This window comes from Ambystoma mexicanum, chromosome 1p (genome assembly GCF_040938575.1).
Source record: "Ambystoma mexicanum isolate Mex_15411 chromosome 1p, UKY_AmexF1_1, whole genome shotgun sequence".
In the NCBI taxonomy this organism is placed as follows: domain Eukaryota; kingdom Metazoa; phylum Chordata; class Amphibia; order Caudata; family Ambystomatidae; genus Ambystoma; species Ambystoma mexicanum.
Window position 1 is genome coordinate 507,700,676 of NC_090921.1, and position 16,484 is coordinate 507,717,159.

General features: G+C 44.8%; 1 protein-coding gene across 3 annotated transcripts in view; it reads left to right on the top strand.

The window, feature by feature from the left end:
• The window catches only part of UBXN6 (UBX domain protein 6), a 376,653-nt gene that overhangs the window by 298,762 nt on the left and 61,407 nt on the right, over positions 1 to 16,484 (top strand). For all 3 annotated transcript variants that reach the window (XM_069649368.1, XM_069649369.1, XM_069649370.1), the window contains exons 4-7: positions 6,333 to 6,464; positions 6,812 to 6,909; positions 9,944 to 10,019; positions 10,109 to 10,193. In XM_069649368.1, the coding sequence (XP_069505469.1) occupies positions 6,333 to 6,464; positions 6,812 to 6,909; positions 9,944 to 10,019; positions 10,109 to 10,193 (391 nt within the window). The remainder of the gene's footprint in view (positions 1 to 6,332; positions 6,465 to 6,811; positions 6,910 to 9,943; positions 10,020 to 10,108; positions 10,194 to 16,484) is intronic.

A 16,484-nucleotide genomic window follows, 5' to 3' on the forward strand; every position in this document is an offset into this window, starting at 1 on the left:
GTATCGTGCTTAAACGTTAGTTGTCTCAAACTGTCAGCCCTCGCGTTCAGGCCTCCTTTTTCAGACACATGCTCTACTGATCTTTGTCTTTTTTCATCTAATGTTAGGAAGCTCACTTCCACTGGCTCATCTTTCTTGGGCTTCGCTACTTCTTCCGGCATAATGAGAGTGCATGTTCGGGTGGGTCTTGCTACAGGACTTTCTTTGAACACCGGACTAGTCTCTCGAGTCACCTCAAGGTTGATTACGACATCTCTTGAATCAATTGAAACATTTTGCGGATACTCTTCCTCAAAACCATCGTCTTCCTCGTAAGTTGATAAATTTAACAACACTTCTGAATCATCCTCTTCTATATTGGTTGCACCATCTTCATGCAGTTTACCAATTTTACTCGGATGATTCAATCTCTGAGGATCTGCTAATTTTGTTTGCACAGCTCTGTGTTAACTGTAACATTCATTGTTTTGATCTTTTTGAGGAGGAATTTCCGTGGGTTGTTCGTTATCCTATTTTTCTTTTTGGTTTGATTTTTTGCTATTGATTTGGTTGCCGATCTTTGGTTTCCTTCCATTTAGATTTGATTTGAAGATAGAAAATAATCCATTTATTTCTACTTCTGGTAGGCTGTTACCATACGCCTTGCTTTCGGAATTGCCAATTAATCCTTTTCCATTGGCTGAGGTGGTCGGTATTGGGGCAACTGTCTCTTCCTTACTACGCTGTAGTAACACCAACTTAGCCGGTGTAGGCACCACCTGCACGCCTGATTGTGATTTGCTCTTGGTTTTCTGCTTCATTTTAGGATTTCCAATTATTCCTTCACCATTGGCTGAGGTAGAAGGTATTGGGGAGTCAGGCTCCTCCCTGCTGAAATGCTGTTTCGCCAACTCCGTAGCCGTACTCACAACTTGATCTATTTTCTCCATAGTTGCAGATGTTTCAGAAATTACAATTATCCTGTTTCATCTTCGACCCAAGCTTCCTTTTCATCAGTTGCTGTTTTATTGTTATCCATATTTCATGTTTTTCGCTATTGTTTAAGTCTCAAAATGTTCAAGTTGCCAGGTTCTTGTTCGTCTTGCGTACTCAAACCAACCGGAGCATATGCCCTCTGATGTTTTAAGAGGACTAGTGCTTCTCTGGCCACTCCAGGGAGTTATCCTCATTATTGTTGCGTCACAGCTCTAACAGATGTTTTAGAGCACTTTCCGTGTTTTTGTTTTCACTCATCATTTTTACTTTATTCATATTGGCTTCATTTTCCATATTCACCATTTTGGAATTCATTAGAGCAGTCAAAGTGGTTGGATCTTTGATACTCTCGTTCAGCTGCTCATACATTTTAAGATGGAGAGCTTCAGCGATGGTCACAGTTGACAAGACTATGGGTTGAAGCTCTAGCAGAACCTGTTTAGCCACTTCCAATGCATCTGTCTTTGGCTCTCGTTTGGGCATCCTTCTTTTGAGAATGGATAGTCTGATTTTGGGGACGGCACGTTCCATGAGTGAGGAGTCAGATGTTTTGTCATTCGAGGAAAACTCACTAGACCTTTGTTCAACTGTAATGTTTCCTGCCTCAATTGAGTCCTTTTTTCCGTTCTTAAAGGTTTGTCGGATTGAATGTTGAAAAAAGTCAAATTGGGCTCTTCAGCTGATCTCTGGCACCGACAAGTTTTTCTTTGAGAGCAGTTCACCGAAGATGACGAACTAAGGTCAATTTGTCTACGTTTCCGCATTCGTTCATGCGCTTTTTCATAACCCATGTCATCTAACGCTGAGTTGGTATTTGTAGTTATTGAGGTTCTCACAATCTTGCTTTCAGACTTCCTTTCAAACAACTTTTTAGAGGTTTTTCGGTTTCTGTTATTAAGATCATTGTTAGTCTGGGTTATATCAAGTAACAATTTGAATGCCACTGCCAGAGGTTTTCTTCTTTAATTTATGTCCATTGAAACGCATTCAGCCTCATCTCCCATCGTATTGAAACTTGGGGAGCTCTTTGCCACGTGCTCCATATTATGGAACACCTCATTCCACTCATTCAAGTCAACGGCGCCCTGAACCGTACTCCGAATTTGCGTAGAGCTTTCCGGTAGTATGACTTCAACATTTGGGCACTCAGTGCAACACGTTTGTGCGATCAGTGGCACAATACTGGCAGTCAACTCACTCTCATTCTCATGAGTCGCTCGTACACCAGAAATTGCTGAATGTCGGGTCCCGTGGGCTGCTCTCCAAGCCAGGACTCGTAAGTGTGGGACTGGGGGTTCAAAGAGGGGACAGGTCAAGGTTAATTGAACACCCCCCCCTTCATTGCCACAACATACACCCATCCCTTTTTCCAAAGCTACTGCCGTGCCAAGTGTTCGACTGCTGTTAGACGTATTGTTAGCATGTTTGTCTTTGATTAGGCTCATAGACTTCGCACAATTGCACTTACAAGCAAAGCAGCAAGCGCTCTTCAAACAGCTACACAGCTCTACATATTTGGTTCCTTCCATATTTTTGGAACCATTACTATATCTACACATGATTTTATTAGTGTCATTACGGGTTGCAGCGGTATCAAACTCGGTATCAAGCGCGGCATCAACGCGCATGAACGGTTCACAGATTTGCTTACTTGAATCATGGAACGTTGCATTCTTCTCTTAAACACGTTCGCTGGAACTCTTCCATCTACGGTACCTCTACTCAGTTGGAGCCGTGTCAGCGGCTGCTCAGTGTTCTTTACCAGCTGATCGCTATCCATCTGTCAGCTGCCCAAATGCAGCAGCCTAATTACACATACAGCATATGTAATCCAATTCCACTTTTACAATGTTTTTGCGTCTGCTCACTGCAAAGCCTCCAGAGCCTCCAAAGACTCTGCAGCGACTCTGCGCAGCTCTGTGGGGTCCAGGTGTTTTTAGAATGCTGCTCCTCCTCCTGTAATGAAACAAGTGGAAAGACTTCCAGAAAGTCAATCTCGCCGATCAAAGTGCTGCACACCTACACCTCTCACAAGATTCTGCACTGACTCCCAACCTGCAAGTACCTTTGCCTATTATGCAGGAGCCAAACCAGCCCAGTGTAAGCACAGCGTGCTCCCCTAGCTGCTTTCTGCAGCTGAGGGAGTGTTCCGGGCCTGGCTTAAACTGTCAAAGGGACACATGGAACCAAGCAGGACGAGGAGTTTTACTGGCCTATTGGGGATGCAGGCTGTGGAACTGTACCTCTGAATGTGCGGGGAGGTGCTCTCATGCCACCCTGCACTTTAAGGCAGTCTGGGGTGGTGACTTGGGAGAGCTCTGGCTCCTGCTCATATGTGTATGAAGTTTTCATTGCTGCCTGGTTCCTGTTTGTGTGGACTTTGAGCCAGAGAGCTTCTGTGCTTCCTGGGAGACCGGTGCGTGGTGAGGATAAGAGGCCGGATCAGGGCTGAAGGAAAGAAGAATCTGTGTTTTGTATGTGTGTGTTTGTGAATGAGTGAGTCTATGATGCACTGTTTGGTGATGTATGCGATTGTTTGTTGTATGGTTGTGCGAGTGAATGCTGCATGGATGTGTGGGTTGCGTTTGTGTGCTTGTGCCATGCTGGACCGCGCATATAAGGGGATGAGGACTCTGTGGTGAGGGTGGGGATGGTTGCATACAACATCAAAATCAAAAGATGCCCAGTAATGGCATCATTTTCTACTGGGCCTCTATGATTAAGCAATCATATGTGTTATGTGGCTGCACTGGCTTTTTGGTGTGACCAGTCTAGCTATTTTTTACCGGGCATCTGATGAAGCTTAATTATTATGTGGCTAGACTGGCATTTTGGTGCTCCCCCTTTGGATACATTTTCATATTGTGGCATGGTATTTTTAATGGCAAAGCCAGCTAGAGTATTTTCATACATTTTTAAACTGCCATATATTGGCAAAACCAGCATGGACATGTTTTCTTATAGCATCAATACAGGCTGTATGCGCAAAGCAAACATGAGTATTTTTTATATGGAAATGCTGGCATATATTGGTGCAGCAAGCATGGAAATGTATGGGCACAGCCAGTGTGAACATGTATTTCTAATGGCATACATTGTGGACAAAGCCAGCATGAAAATGTGTCTGGAAATGCTCCTGTGTACTGTTGCTGACTTCCATCCGTTGGATTTTTGGTTTGGAGTTACCCTACAAAACAACTTACAAGCGGTCTGTTTTTTTTTTTGTTGAACCCAATGTTTTAAAATGCACCTTTTTAACCCATTAGTAAAAGAATGTTCTTGTTGGAGAAGCCTATCAACCCCACTTGGTTGGTTGGGGCTCCCTCGCTACACTCTGTTGCTTTGGCATATTTGTGTTAAATACTGACATTCCTCCACCAGCTGCTATTGTGTCCTTCCTGGGCTGTCTGTGTCTTCCCTCTGGCCCTCCTTGTTTGCTGGACTGTGCCGCCCGTACTGAGAGAGTCTCTGGGTTGTTTTACTGGTGCTTTCCTAGTTTACAGCCTTAGTTGTGTGCCATGGTGTAGGAAGCTACTGTCACCTTGAAGGGAATTGGGATACTGAGAAACCTGAAGGTACTCTCACAAATACTCCCCAGGGGTCTCCTGTTCAGGAGGCCACAGAAAGGCCACTGGTTTTGGATCCTGACCCTGGGGTTGGACAAGCAAGGGAGGATCACCTGAGTGAAGAGTCCTTGGGGATTGGAGAGCGGGTACCTGAAGGCGAGACATGGTATCCCCCCTTTTCTAATACTGACCTCCCCTCCCTTAGTCTTTATGGGCTAATACCAATTTCATTCTATCATCCCCAGTAATTTTCCTTTAAGTACTGAGAAGAAGAGGTGACTAGGAGCAGTGCAGGTTTCCTATGGCCAACACCACTTTGGTACTGTGACGAAGAAGAGAGGTCAGGCATGTCACAATAATGGGGGTAAACAAGGTCAGGCAATTTGAAATACCTTGTTTCACCTGCAGCACATTATCAATGAAAGAGTATGAAATGTGGAAGTCTGAGAGGTGTAGAGAGCACGAGAGATGCAGGTGGTGCAGGAGCAGAACAAGAACAGAACCAAGTGTGTGCTGGCCTGAGTGGCTGGACGCAAGACACTAAGGCGCCCACTGAAGATCCCAGGGGTGCTGCCGAATGGACCGAGCAGGACCGGGAAATCTTGTGGCGGAAGGCAGAGAGCAGAAGCCGCTGAGGTCCGGGGTTGGTTGTCTATTCAGGATACATCTTCTAAGGGGTCCCAGTGGTTGGGTTTCTGCAGACCCCTTTCCATCACATTTTGCCATGGACTTCTTTTGGCCCAAATCCTGCTTTGCTTTTCTTTTTCTTGGAGCTGGTGGGATCCAAACATGTCTCTGAAGATGTTGAAGAGGGTCTACTCTTTTGTTCTCTCGGGTGGGGTTCTCTCTTCTCCACACCTCTGGCCTAGAACTTGGACTTTCCTTCCATTTCCCCGAACCCAGTGCTATGCCAATAGACATGTTGCTTTGATTTTTCTGCAGAACTTTTGAACTTTTCTTAAACTCTCCTAAAGTGACTAAAAGGGTACTTGCCATTTTTCCTGGGTCCCTCTTGTGGCTTGGGAATATTAGGCCAAATACTAGGCTTTTAGCAATGCTGATGATTTTTTTTCTCTTTCTGTTACAATCTTTTATTACACTATGGTTCACGGTTTGCCTTGTTATATTGCATCACCACAAATCATTACTGTATCTTTGTTTCTAGGAGTGTAGTGTGTCTGCTGCTTTGAGCTTAATTGTGTTCTAAGTTTGGTGGCCTTTGGCTTTGTGTTCTTAAGTATTAACCACTTTCCTCTAAGTGTTATTTTTACTGCATGATATGCATTTTTAGAATTCATGCTACTATGCCTTAGAGGGTTAGGAATTAATGTGACTACTGTGTTGGTATTGGGGTCCTGAACAAGTCTACATTAAGGTATGTTTTTATTGCCTAGGGTTCCTCTTATCTTCCCAGCTCTTTACCTGGTGATCAGCGTAACACTTGTAATTTAGGAGTAGTCTTGATCTTCCCCTGACCATTTTTGTTTTAACCTGTACAGTTGGAACGCAGAGGAGATGGTATGGTTTGTGGGGTAGGCACTCCTGAGGTCAACTGTGTGGAATAAATGCATTTCACTACCACCCCTTCCTCCCTCCCAGTTACGTCTGACTGCTTTGCCACAGCTACAACTTCAGAGAGTCTGTTCTTTTGTTGAGAAACCTTGTTCTACCTTTAGGTTAGGTAGTCTTCTTGCTACTTTATCCCAACTGCTGAAGTATATAGTGATTTTGTAAGAACATCGATCCTTTTTCACATAGTAGTTTGACGTTGACTGTTTTCTTTTTTTCTAGTGCCAGGAGATAGCATTGCAACCAGATAACTCTGTTTTCTCTGTGTCTGGCGTTTACTTCACTTGTCCATTAACTGGCGCTACCTTGAGAAAGAACCAGCGAGATGCTCACATCAAAGAGGCAATCCTTTTGGTAAGTGGGTTGTCTTTAGCCTAATATTCATGCTTTTTAAATTAGTATTACAATTGAATTCTCCTGCTGAGTACATTTAGAGCCAGGAGAAATGGATCTGCCCTCTCCAAGCACATTATTTTACAAATCCAGTGAGAGTTAAATATGTCCTCATCCAGCAACATTTGCCCTTTTCTTTTAATCTTTGGATTATTGGGTTTACTCGTCTGAGGACACCATTTAATATTGCGCATGACTGTGGAATGTGCATTTCCTTTACTAGGTGCTGGAAGGACATCATGCCTTCTGCACCTCTCACGTCTCATATCTTATGTGTTCTCTTCTTGTCTCCTTGTTTATCAATGCAGTATTTCTCAGAAGACCCTATTTCAGCATCCATCATGAAAATCCACACATTCAACAAAGACATTGAGAAAGTGAAACTTGGAACAGAGACTGTGGCAAAGTAAGGCACAATATATGCCCCCGTACTTAGCAAGAAGTGGGATGCAGCATTAAGTGCTATATAAAGCATTTTACCAGCCCTACTGCCCTATTATCTTATACAAACTATGCGGATGACGCGCAGATTATTGTCCCCCTTACTGGAAACTATGCCACAGAATCCCAAAATGTATTCTCAGTCCATCATAAGATCCAGGCCTGGATGGCATCCAACCTTCTGTCTCAATGATGAAAAGAGGGAAATGTAATAGTCTGATTGCACACCTCTCTGAGTAAGCTCAATCAAGAGTACAAATCTTACATCATTGATGGCATCATCATCCAAGTGCCCAGCAATGCTAAAACCCTGGGCGTCTACCTGGACGCCACACTGACTCTTTCAAGGCAGGTCAATGCAATTGCCTCCTCTGCAGCTCACACGTCGAAACAGCTGAATGCATGCAGACCCTTCCTTTCCTCTAAAAGTTGCATCACCATTGCCAGAGCACTTATAGGATCAAGATTAGCCCACTGCTATGCCCTTTTTGCAAGGACCCCTGTGCACAACATCAATATACTGCAAGTTATCCAAAACAATGCGCTTAGTGCAGCACTTAACATTTCAAAGCGTGAACACATCTCAGCTGCCAAAAGAAGTGCACTCTGGCTACCCATCCTGGAGCCGATTACCTTCAAATTGCTAGCTATTACGCAGAAATGCTTCTCTAAGGTGGCACCTAGGTGTATCTCGCAAACATCCTGCAAAGCACTCTCCTGCAGACCCACCCGATCCTTTCACTCTCACCATCCCTAGATTCCTGTAAACCAGATCTGGTGGGGCCAGCTTCCTGGTCATTGCCTCCAAGAGCTGGAATGCTCTATCCTTGTGCCTAAGATCTGAACAATCTTGGTGGGTGTTCCGAAAACAGCTCAAAACATTACTCTTCTCCACGAACCTGTCACTCTGAGCCTTCTTTGGGCCTGTTGAACTATAGCATCAAACTTATCGGCTATCATTACCTGTAACAAACGTCTTGATAGTATTCCGATATCCAGGCACGATGTACCCCTATGTTCCATGTATTGTTATTTATAATACCACCTGCTTTGTCTGCTCACTACCAATTCCTATCTACCGGATGGAAGTATCCTTCAGCCATGTATCCAGCGGATTGATGCCTCCGGGTTTAGTGCGCTCAATTAATGCAATAAGTAAATACAGATTGGGATTAAGTGCTATATAAAACATATTATCAGCCCTACCGGTTAGCATCATACCAGCCACTTTTTACTTCCTAAAAACAGGTCCCAGCATAATATAGAGAGTAAAACGACGGCGAACAGAGACCTAATCTCCCCCAGCCACGCAACTCCAAAGTCTGTGGTAATAGTAGAGCAGTTCCAGGGGAAGGGCGCTAATATTAATACTTCCCAGAGTTTCACTTTTTATTTTTACTAGCCCAGAAAAGTTCCCTTGCCCAAGAAAGTTTCCCCTGTAGTAATTGGAATTATGTTAATGCCCTGAAAATCATTTTGCTTAAAATTTAAAAAATCAGAGCGTGAAATACTCCCACTTCAAAATTTTATATCTGGATCTTTGGATGTTATTACTAGCAGGTGACCATTTGTCCTTCATCCCTGATCAAAGCTAGTGCATGCACACTGTCAATCCATTCACCCCTAGATGCTTTTGAGTATTCACAGTGTGGTTCTACTGATCTTATTGGGTGCTAGATGTGGATCCCTACATCACCCATTGTTTTATGGTCCCCATAGCAGTTTAAGCAGGGCTTGCACAATCTACTAGCCCACTAGCATGGACAAGTAGTTTTTATGAAGAGCGAGCACCATTTGCAGGATGCTCGACCTTGCTGGCCAGTATGGGGATGTTCGAAATGATTTAGCATTTACTGCAAACACACTTTGCGGAAACTGGCAAAGGCACGTTTTACTGTGCATGCTTGGCAACATTGCACCAAATATGAAGTGTGCTTATGATCTGATATGGCATTTATAACGCGCCTATACACAAGTGTTTCAAGGCGCGATGAGGCAAGGGAGGGGGAACAGAGGGAAGACGGAGACAACGATCTTACTAGGCCAGGTGTCATTCAGATCACGCAAGTGCAGGGGAAGGGGCAAGGGGAACAGTTGGAGGGGAAAAGGGAGGGGGTGGAGACCATGCAGTACAGGGAAAATAGAATAAATAAAAAACAATAAATAGAATAAATAAGCAATAAGTAAAAGTATGGCCAGCTGGTGGCAAGTGCAAGAGTAGGTGCAGAGATCAGATTTCAAGTGCTGGTAGGGGACTACACCATTTTACAAAAAGCACTGGTAAATATTTTGTTACCTTGGGATGCATTTCTCTTAGGTCGAGTATGTTAACTAAAGAACTCGCACTGCAGTTCTAGTGGGATTTTTAGTAATTTGCAAGGCCTGGTAAGTGTTGTATGTTGTTCACCAGTAAGTATTAACTATACTCTGGAGCTTAATCGGAGGTCTTAGTGGAGTTTAAACCCGCCTGAGGAGTGTCTGCACAGCAAGCTCATGGTTGAATAAGCATGGCACGTTGTTAGCCTTTTGATTTATATTTGTTAAGCTAATAAGACCATTTGAGTTTAACATCTAAAATACCATGTTGGAATCAGTTTGTGGCTCAGACCCATCACATCATAGGGGAGAAAGTTACTTGATTAAGGATGTATCTATTTGCCATAAAACCAAATTGGATTGGATTATATTGGAAAAAGAAAACATGGGACAGAAGCCCTGAAAGGACTAGCATGTAAACGAAAATGTTGCCATTTTGCATATGTAAAAATCCTGGACAACACTGCATGACAATCAAAGAAATATCAATCTTTTCCAGAGTTATTAAAAGGCAATAGTTATGTAGTGATGGCCCAAATCAAAGACTAGCTTGAATGTAATACAAAATTGCGACACCCTTGTTTAACCAAAGTAAAATATTGTATGGAATCAGTTTTGGTAGTCTGGTCTGTCCTGCGAATTGACAATACTGTAAGCCTTTCATTGTACCGCTTTACCTTCAGGTATCTAGAAAACATCCACAAGCACCCTGAAGAGGAGAAATATCGTAGAATTAGGCTGTCCAATCGGATCTTTCAGGTGAGTCTTATGAACCTTCCCAGTCAGTGTACCTGCTTTGGCAACCTTTCTCCAGAGCTGCACTGCTCATCATATTGCTTTCTCTCTAGGAACGTATCTCCAGTCTGGAGGGAGCCCCAGAGTTTTTCCAGGCTATTGGGTTTGAGAAGAAAATGCTACCAGTATCAGGACAAGGCAAGAACATTTATGGAAATCGGGGACAAGGGTGGGGGAAGAGATGGAACCTCATGGGCTTTATCACCATGTTGATGGTAGAAGCTTGCTGGAACTAAGAAAAATCCTACTATTGAAGTATCCGATCATCGAGGTTTATTATTCATGGTTTAATTGACATGACCAAAGACCAACCTCTATTTCTTCATGGACTACATGCATGACTGAATTCTAAATGGACATGTTTTGTTAGGGCTGGGCGATATCAAGTTTTTGAGATATGATATGAGATTTTATTTCTATCGCGCTCGTACACAAGTGTTTCAGAGCGCGACAAGGCAAGCGAGGGGAACAGGGGAGAACAAAACAGCGATCTTACTAGGCCCAGTGATATTGAGAACGCGCAAGTGCATGGGAGAGGGGGAGGGGAAAAGTGCATGGAAGGGGGAGAAGTGAAAGTGCAAAGCAGAGGAGAAACAGATAAATAACGATAAATAAATAATAAAGGCAACAAACAGTTTTAGTGCAGCCAGCAGTTTGCAAGTGCTAGGTTTAAGGCAGCAGACAGGGTAGGTCTGATAACTGCAGGAAGAAAAAAGGGGGGGGGGCTTTATGGGTACAGATACAGACCCCAGTGCAAGGGGTCGCCCGGAGGCAGTGCGGGAGGGTGGCAGGGTGAGCAGGTACCTGGGCCCGGAGGACAGAGGGTGGCCAGGTGCACGGTGCCAAGAGAGCACATATCAGCAGGGGAGATGGGGAGCAAAGGCAGAAGAAAAGAGTAAGGTCTTGAGGTGCTTCCGGAACCGGAGATGGTTCTCCTCAAGTTTTAGAGTGGCAGGGAGGCTGTTCCAGAGGGAGGCCCCAGCCGAAGAGAGATCTTCCCCCAGCTTGTTTCTTTGAAAAACGACTGACCCTGAGGGAGTTGGAGGTAGAGGAGCGAAGAGCTTGAGAGGGGAGGTATTTGCGGAGGGATAGCTGAAGGTATTTTGGACCCAGGCCCCAGAAAGCCTTGTGGACAATGCAGAGGGTTTTGAATTTAATCCTTGCATCCACTGGGAGCCAATGGAGAGATTTCAGGGCTGAAGAGATACGATCCCAGGGCTTGAGGCCAAGGACAATTTTCGCAGTCCTGTTCTGGATTAGTTGCAGACGGCGGAGAGTAGAGGCAGGTAGATTTAGAAAGTGGCAGTTACAATCGTCCAAGCTTGAGAGAACCAGGGCTTGGGATACCATGAGCTTCTGGGGGAAGGAGAGGAAACTCTGAGGAGGTGCAGTCAGAAATTTGACTTTTTAGAGATCTCAGAGATGTGGGCAGAGAAGGAAAGGTTGGAGTCAAAGATGACCCCAAGGTTCTTAGCCTCACCGGTGGGGGTAGGAGGAGGGCCAAGGGAGGCCAGCCAGAGAGTGAGGGGAAAGGATGGTGAAGGTGTGCCGATGAGGAGGATCTCCGTCTTGCTGGCGTTCAGACAAAGATCATTGGCGGCACACCAATCTTGAATGGTAGTTAGGCAATCAGAGATGAGAGGGGGAGAGTAGGTGGCAGAGGGCAGCCTGAAAATGAGTTGAGTGTCGTCAGCGTTACACTGAAAATTTGAGCAGAAAGTGGCAATGCGGTGGGCGAGAGTTGCCAGGTATTGGTTGAAAAACCACGGCGAGAGGTTAGACCACTGGGGAACACCACAGGTAGAGAGGAAGATGATCCCCAGGTTTTCACGGAGACGGTTGAGTAGGATGGTATGGTTGACCGTGTCAAAGGCAGAAGAGAGATCGAGGAAGATGAGGACAGAGGGAATGTTAGAGTCAAGGTTGGAGAGCAGATCTTCGCGGATGTTCAGGAGAGCAGCTCTGAAGGGTTTCTTGAGAAGAGGATGCACAAAGGAGTGCTTCAGAGGGGAGGGGAAGGATCCCGAGGCAAAGGAGTGGTTGCAAAAATCAGCAAGGGCTGGAGCGAGGGTGTCAATGTGGTCCTTGATGGTTTTAGAGGAACAGGGATGAACCTGTTTTGATGAGGCTTTCATAGACCGGACTTGTCTAGCAACCTCGTCAGGGGAGAAAAGAGGAAAGGACGAGAAGGATGGTTGGGGGGTGGCTTAAGGAGGGTCAGCAAGCACAGATGGGGAGGGGAGCGGACGGGTGTGGGGGAAGAGGGTGGACAGGATGTCCTGGGTTTTTTAAATGAAGTGAGAGGCCAAGGGCATTGCAAAGAGCCTGGGAGGCAACAGGCGGGGTAGAGACTGCTGCAGGGTTGGCCAGCTCCTTGCAGATTTTAAAGAATTCGGCCGAGTTGTTAAATGCTGCAGACACGAGCTCGAATGTGGACTCTCTTCTTGGTGAGGACAGAGTCGGTATTGCCTTTATAGCAGGCGACAGGCCAGTTTGTCAGAGGATGAACAGGAAGTCCTCCATTTCCTCTCAGCCACCCTACACTTACGTTTAAGTGTAGCTAGGTCAGAGTCATACCAGGAATTTCACTTGGCTTTGGACTTCAAATGGATCCTCATGACAGGGGCAAGAGCATCAAGCGTATCAGAAATTGAAGAGTAGAGCAGAGACAGGGCTATGTCAGGATGTGTAACAGCCAAAGGTGGAGTGGGGGGGAAGAAAGTGGCGGCAAAAGCCTCAACTGACGCACGCTTAATGGGCCGGATGTCCGAGAAGGTAGGTGGCAGTGTTGGGGTACGTTTGGCTTGGGGGGAAGAGAGGAAGGGATGAGAGGAGAGGAGTGAGTGATTGCTCCAGGAGAGAGGAGTGGTCCGAGGGATGGAGAGGGGGAGGTCAGAGGAGATCAAGACATCGAGTGTGTGCCCTGCAGAGTGAGTCGGGCCAGAGGGGAGGATGGACAGGGAGAGTGAGTCGCAGAGGTCATGGAAGAGTACAGAGGAGGAGCAAGGAGAGTCTAAATGTATATTGAGGTCACCGAGGAGGAGGAGTTGAGTGGTAGAGGCCAGGAGGGAGGAGGAGAGGTCTGCCCACTCAGAGAGAAATGAGGTGATTTGACCAGGAGGCCGGTAGATGGTAACCACAGTAAGAGAATGGGTAGGCGAGAGAGAAAGCCTACAGAAAAGGCATTCAAAAGAGGAGTAGGTGTGAGTGGGAATGATAGAGGCAGGAATCCACTCAGGAAAGATCAGGGCTACCCCCCCCACCCCCCTACCGGACCAGGAGGATCTGGGTGCTGAGAGGATCTTGTAGCCATCAGGGAGGAGAGTGTCAAAGCTTGTGACAGAGCTGGCTGTGAACCATGTCTCGGTGAGACCAAGGACATCAAGGTCTAGTTCTTCAAGGAGGTGGCAGATGTCAGAGGAGTGTTTGACAGCAGAGCGAGAGTTGAGAATGGCAATATGAAGAAGGTTTCAAAATCGATATAGGATGAGACCATATCATTAACATGAATATATATACATTATTATATATACTACAATGTTTTATTTACATTTTCATATTTACACAGCTGTGTGTTCTCCAACAGGAAGAGGAACCCTGTATTTGCACTTTATTTTGATCAATGTCTTATAAAGGTTTTTGTGACATCGCACATGTAGTTGGCGGCTTAAAACTGAGCGTTTAACCCACATAAACCCTATCAAGATATAGCTGAAAAATGTTGAGATATTACTTTTGGTCCATATCACCCAGTCCTGTTGTGTGTATGCCTCCATCTAGTGGTTTGGTCTGTAATTGCAAATTGTTTTCCACAATTTGACAATGGCCATGCTACCCCACACGTTCAAAGCAGTTTTTTAAGCTTTTGTTCTCCAGGTAGGTATCTTTCTGATTTTCCCCTGATGTATTATTTGCTAGCCATCTATATGCAAATAATGTACTAGCCAGAGGACCCAGCCAATGGCCTCTCATGGTTATTGATGCTGGCCATGACCAGTAGATTGAGTGTTGAAATAACTTAACCAATGACTGCATAACACAGTGCTAATAAAGCATGCTTAGCCTCAAACCCTTAGCAACTCTTGTCATGTTGTTTTATGTTAACAGTAATCTATAGAGTGCGGGTTCACCTGCGGGCCTCATGACACTTGCAGTACCCCGGCAGAGAGCATCAAAAAGATTAATTTGTTTACACATCATGGTAAGAGAGGTGCTACAAGTGCTGAGGACAGTAGTTTGTGTGTTGATTTATAAACTGCGACGTACTCCACCAGGGCATCTTGGCGCTGCTTGACAGGACACATAAATAGAAACGATTTAGAAAAGGGGAGTTTTTAAAGTTTGCCGGAAGGAGGGGTGATTGGACAGGCTGCGTAGATCACGGGGCAAAGAGTTCCAAAGAGATGAGGCTGCAACGGAAAAGGCCCGGCCGCCGATCTGGCTGAGTCGACACCTAGGAACCAACAGTAGGCAGGCATCAGAGGAGCGGAGCGCTCGGCCAGGCAAATATGATCGGAACTTCTCCTGGAAATACTCTGCCCCTTGACCATAGTAAGCACGGTGCACCAGACAGGCTGTTTTCAATTGGATACGCTGGACAATAGGCAGCCAGTGAAGTTGGCGTAATGTTGGCGAGATATGTGTGAGCTACCAGAAGTAAGGAGACAGGACATAGGGTGGTTTGGTCCACAATGCTTTTATTTAAATAATAAAGGGGGAGGGGAAAAAAGGTCTCACTTGCCATAACTCTGAGGGGTTTCCCTGCCTCAACAAACTAACTAGTGGACCTGCCAGGTTGCCCAAAATAAAATGTCAGAACCCTCACACTCGATTGCTGCAAAAACTTACTACAAGGGGGAAATAAATATGTTGGCTGCTATTCTGCAGCTGTTCTTCTCATGGGAACAATCCTTTCTCTGGTCATCCCAAAGGCCAGGGGAACAGACCCTTCCCTGGCCTTGGTTATGCAAGGGGAACAATAACTTCCCTGGTCTTGGTTATGCCAAGGGAACAATATGTTCTGTGGTCTTCGATGTGCCAGGGGAAGAATACCTTCCCTGGTCTTCGGGGTGCCAGGGGAAGAATACCTTCACTGGTCTTTGGGGTGCCAGGGGAACAATATCTTCCTTGGTCTTGGCTTCAGTTATTGTCATGTATGGTTTGTTACCATCAATATCTATACTAGTTACTTAATATTGGCTAGCAAGGATCTGTTATGTGTGCAGGCTTTTGCTGTATGCAATTGACCCACAACCTTGTTATCCTGAAACAATCAGGGTTATCTTTCTTATGGTATTGCCCAAGTAGTGTGTGTTTGACCGTTGGTTGATGTGATTTATTGTAGTATCAAGTGTTGACAATGTTGTGCTAGACACTGGGACAAGGAAGAGCAGGGAACGGCCATTAGCACTCTGGTGTTTTTTCTCACACCATTTTTTTTTATTTGATTCAATTGTACAAACAATTTTTTCAAAGATAAAATAAAAAAAAGTCCAATGTATCCGTAAAAATCCCCTTCCACCTTAACTGTTCAGAAATCCAATCCAGGTCAACCATTTTGACCATTTCCGATGTTACCACAGCCTGTCCTGATAAGTTCCTTACATAAACCTAGCTGTACTAAGGCTCTTTATATTGTCAATCTTCTTTCCGTTATTTATTTAATCCCTTAGGAGACTTCAGTGTTCACGTTGTATTAACTCAGATTTTTTTAAGACGTACTCAGACAATTTCACATATGAAGTCTTCTCCCTCGATAGGGTTTATCACACCTTTGACAAGAGAGAGGTTCCTGCTATTCCCTTTAAGTTGTTGTCAGCTTAATATTTTCGAAGAAGGATGCCACCGCTATCACACTTTTTGCATTTTCTCTTTCGTTAAAGGCCTGCCACCAGTTATTCTCTGTCAGAGTAGTGAACGATTGCATTATTTTTCCCAGATAAAAACAGATCTAGATGTCCTTGTACCTTCACATTCAAGTAGAAGATGTTGGCTAGTTTCTACTATTTCCGCTGATTTGCAATATCTACATTTGTTGTGTAATGACAATTTCCTTATGAATTGGATTTCATTAGTTTGTAGTTGATTTAGCCAAAATCTCAGATATGTTCTGGCCAGCCTTTTATCCGGGAACTTTTTCAAGTAGTTTCTTGTGTCATGTAGTTTTTTCGGGACCGTTGGAAAGTCTTTCATCAGCTTGTTTGATCGCGCTATATCTTCCGTCCTGATCCAGTCTGCTTCAAAGATTTTCTTTGATATTTTATCTGGGTTTATTTCAAGTGTCTCTTCCGAGACATCTAGATCTTTCAATAGGCCCATATTTCTCAGATTCCAGTCTTTCAGTGCATGGATCTTGTCAGTTGTCCTCTCTTTATTCACCAACTCCAATGGTTTTGGTTTATTCTCCAATTGGACTTTTCAGTATAGCAT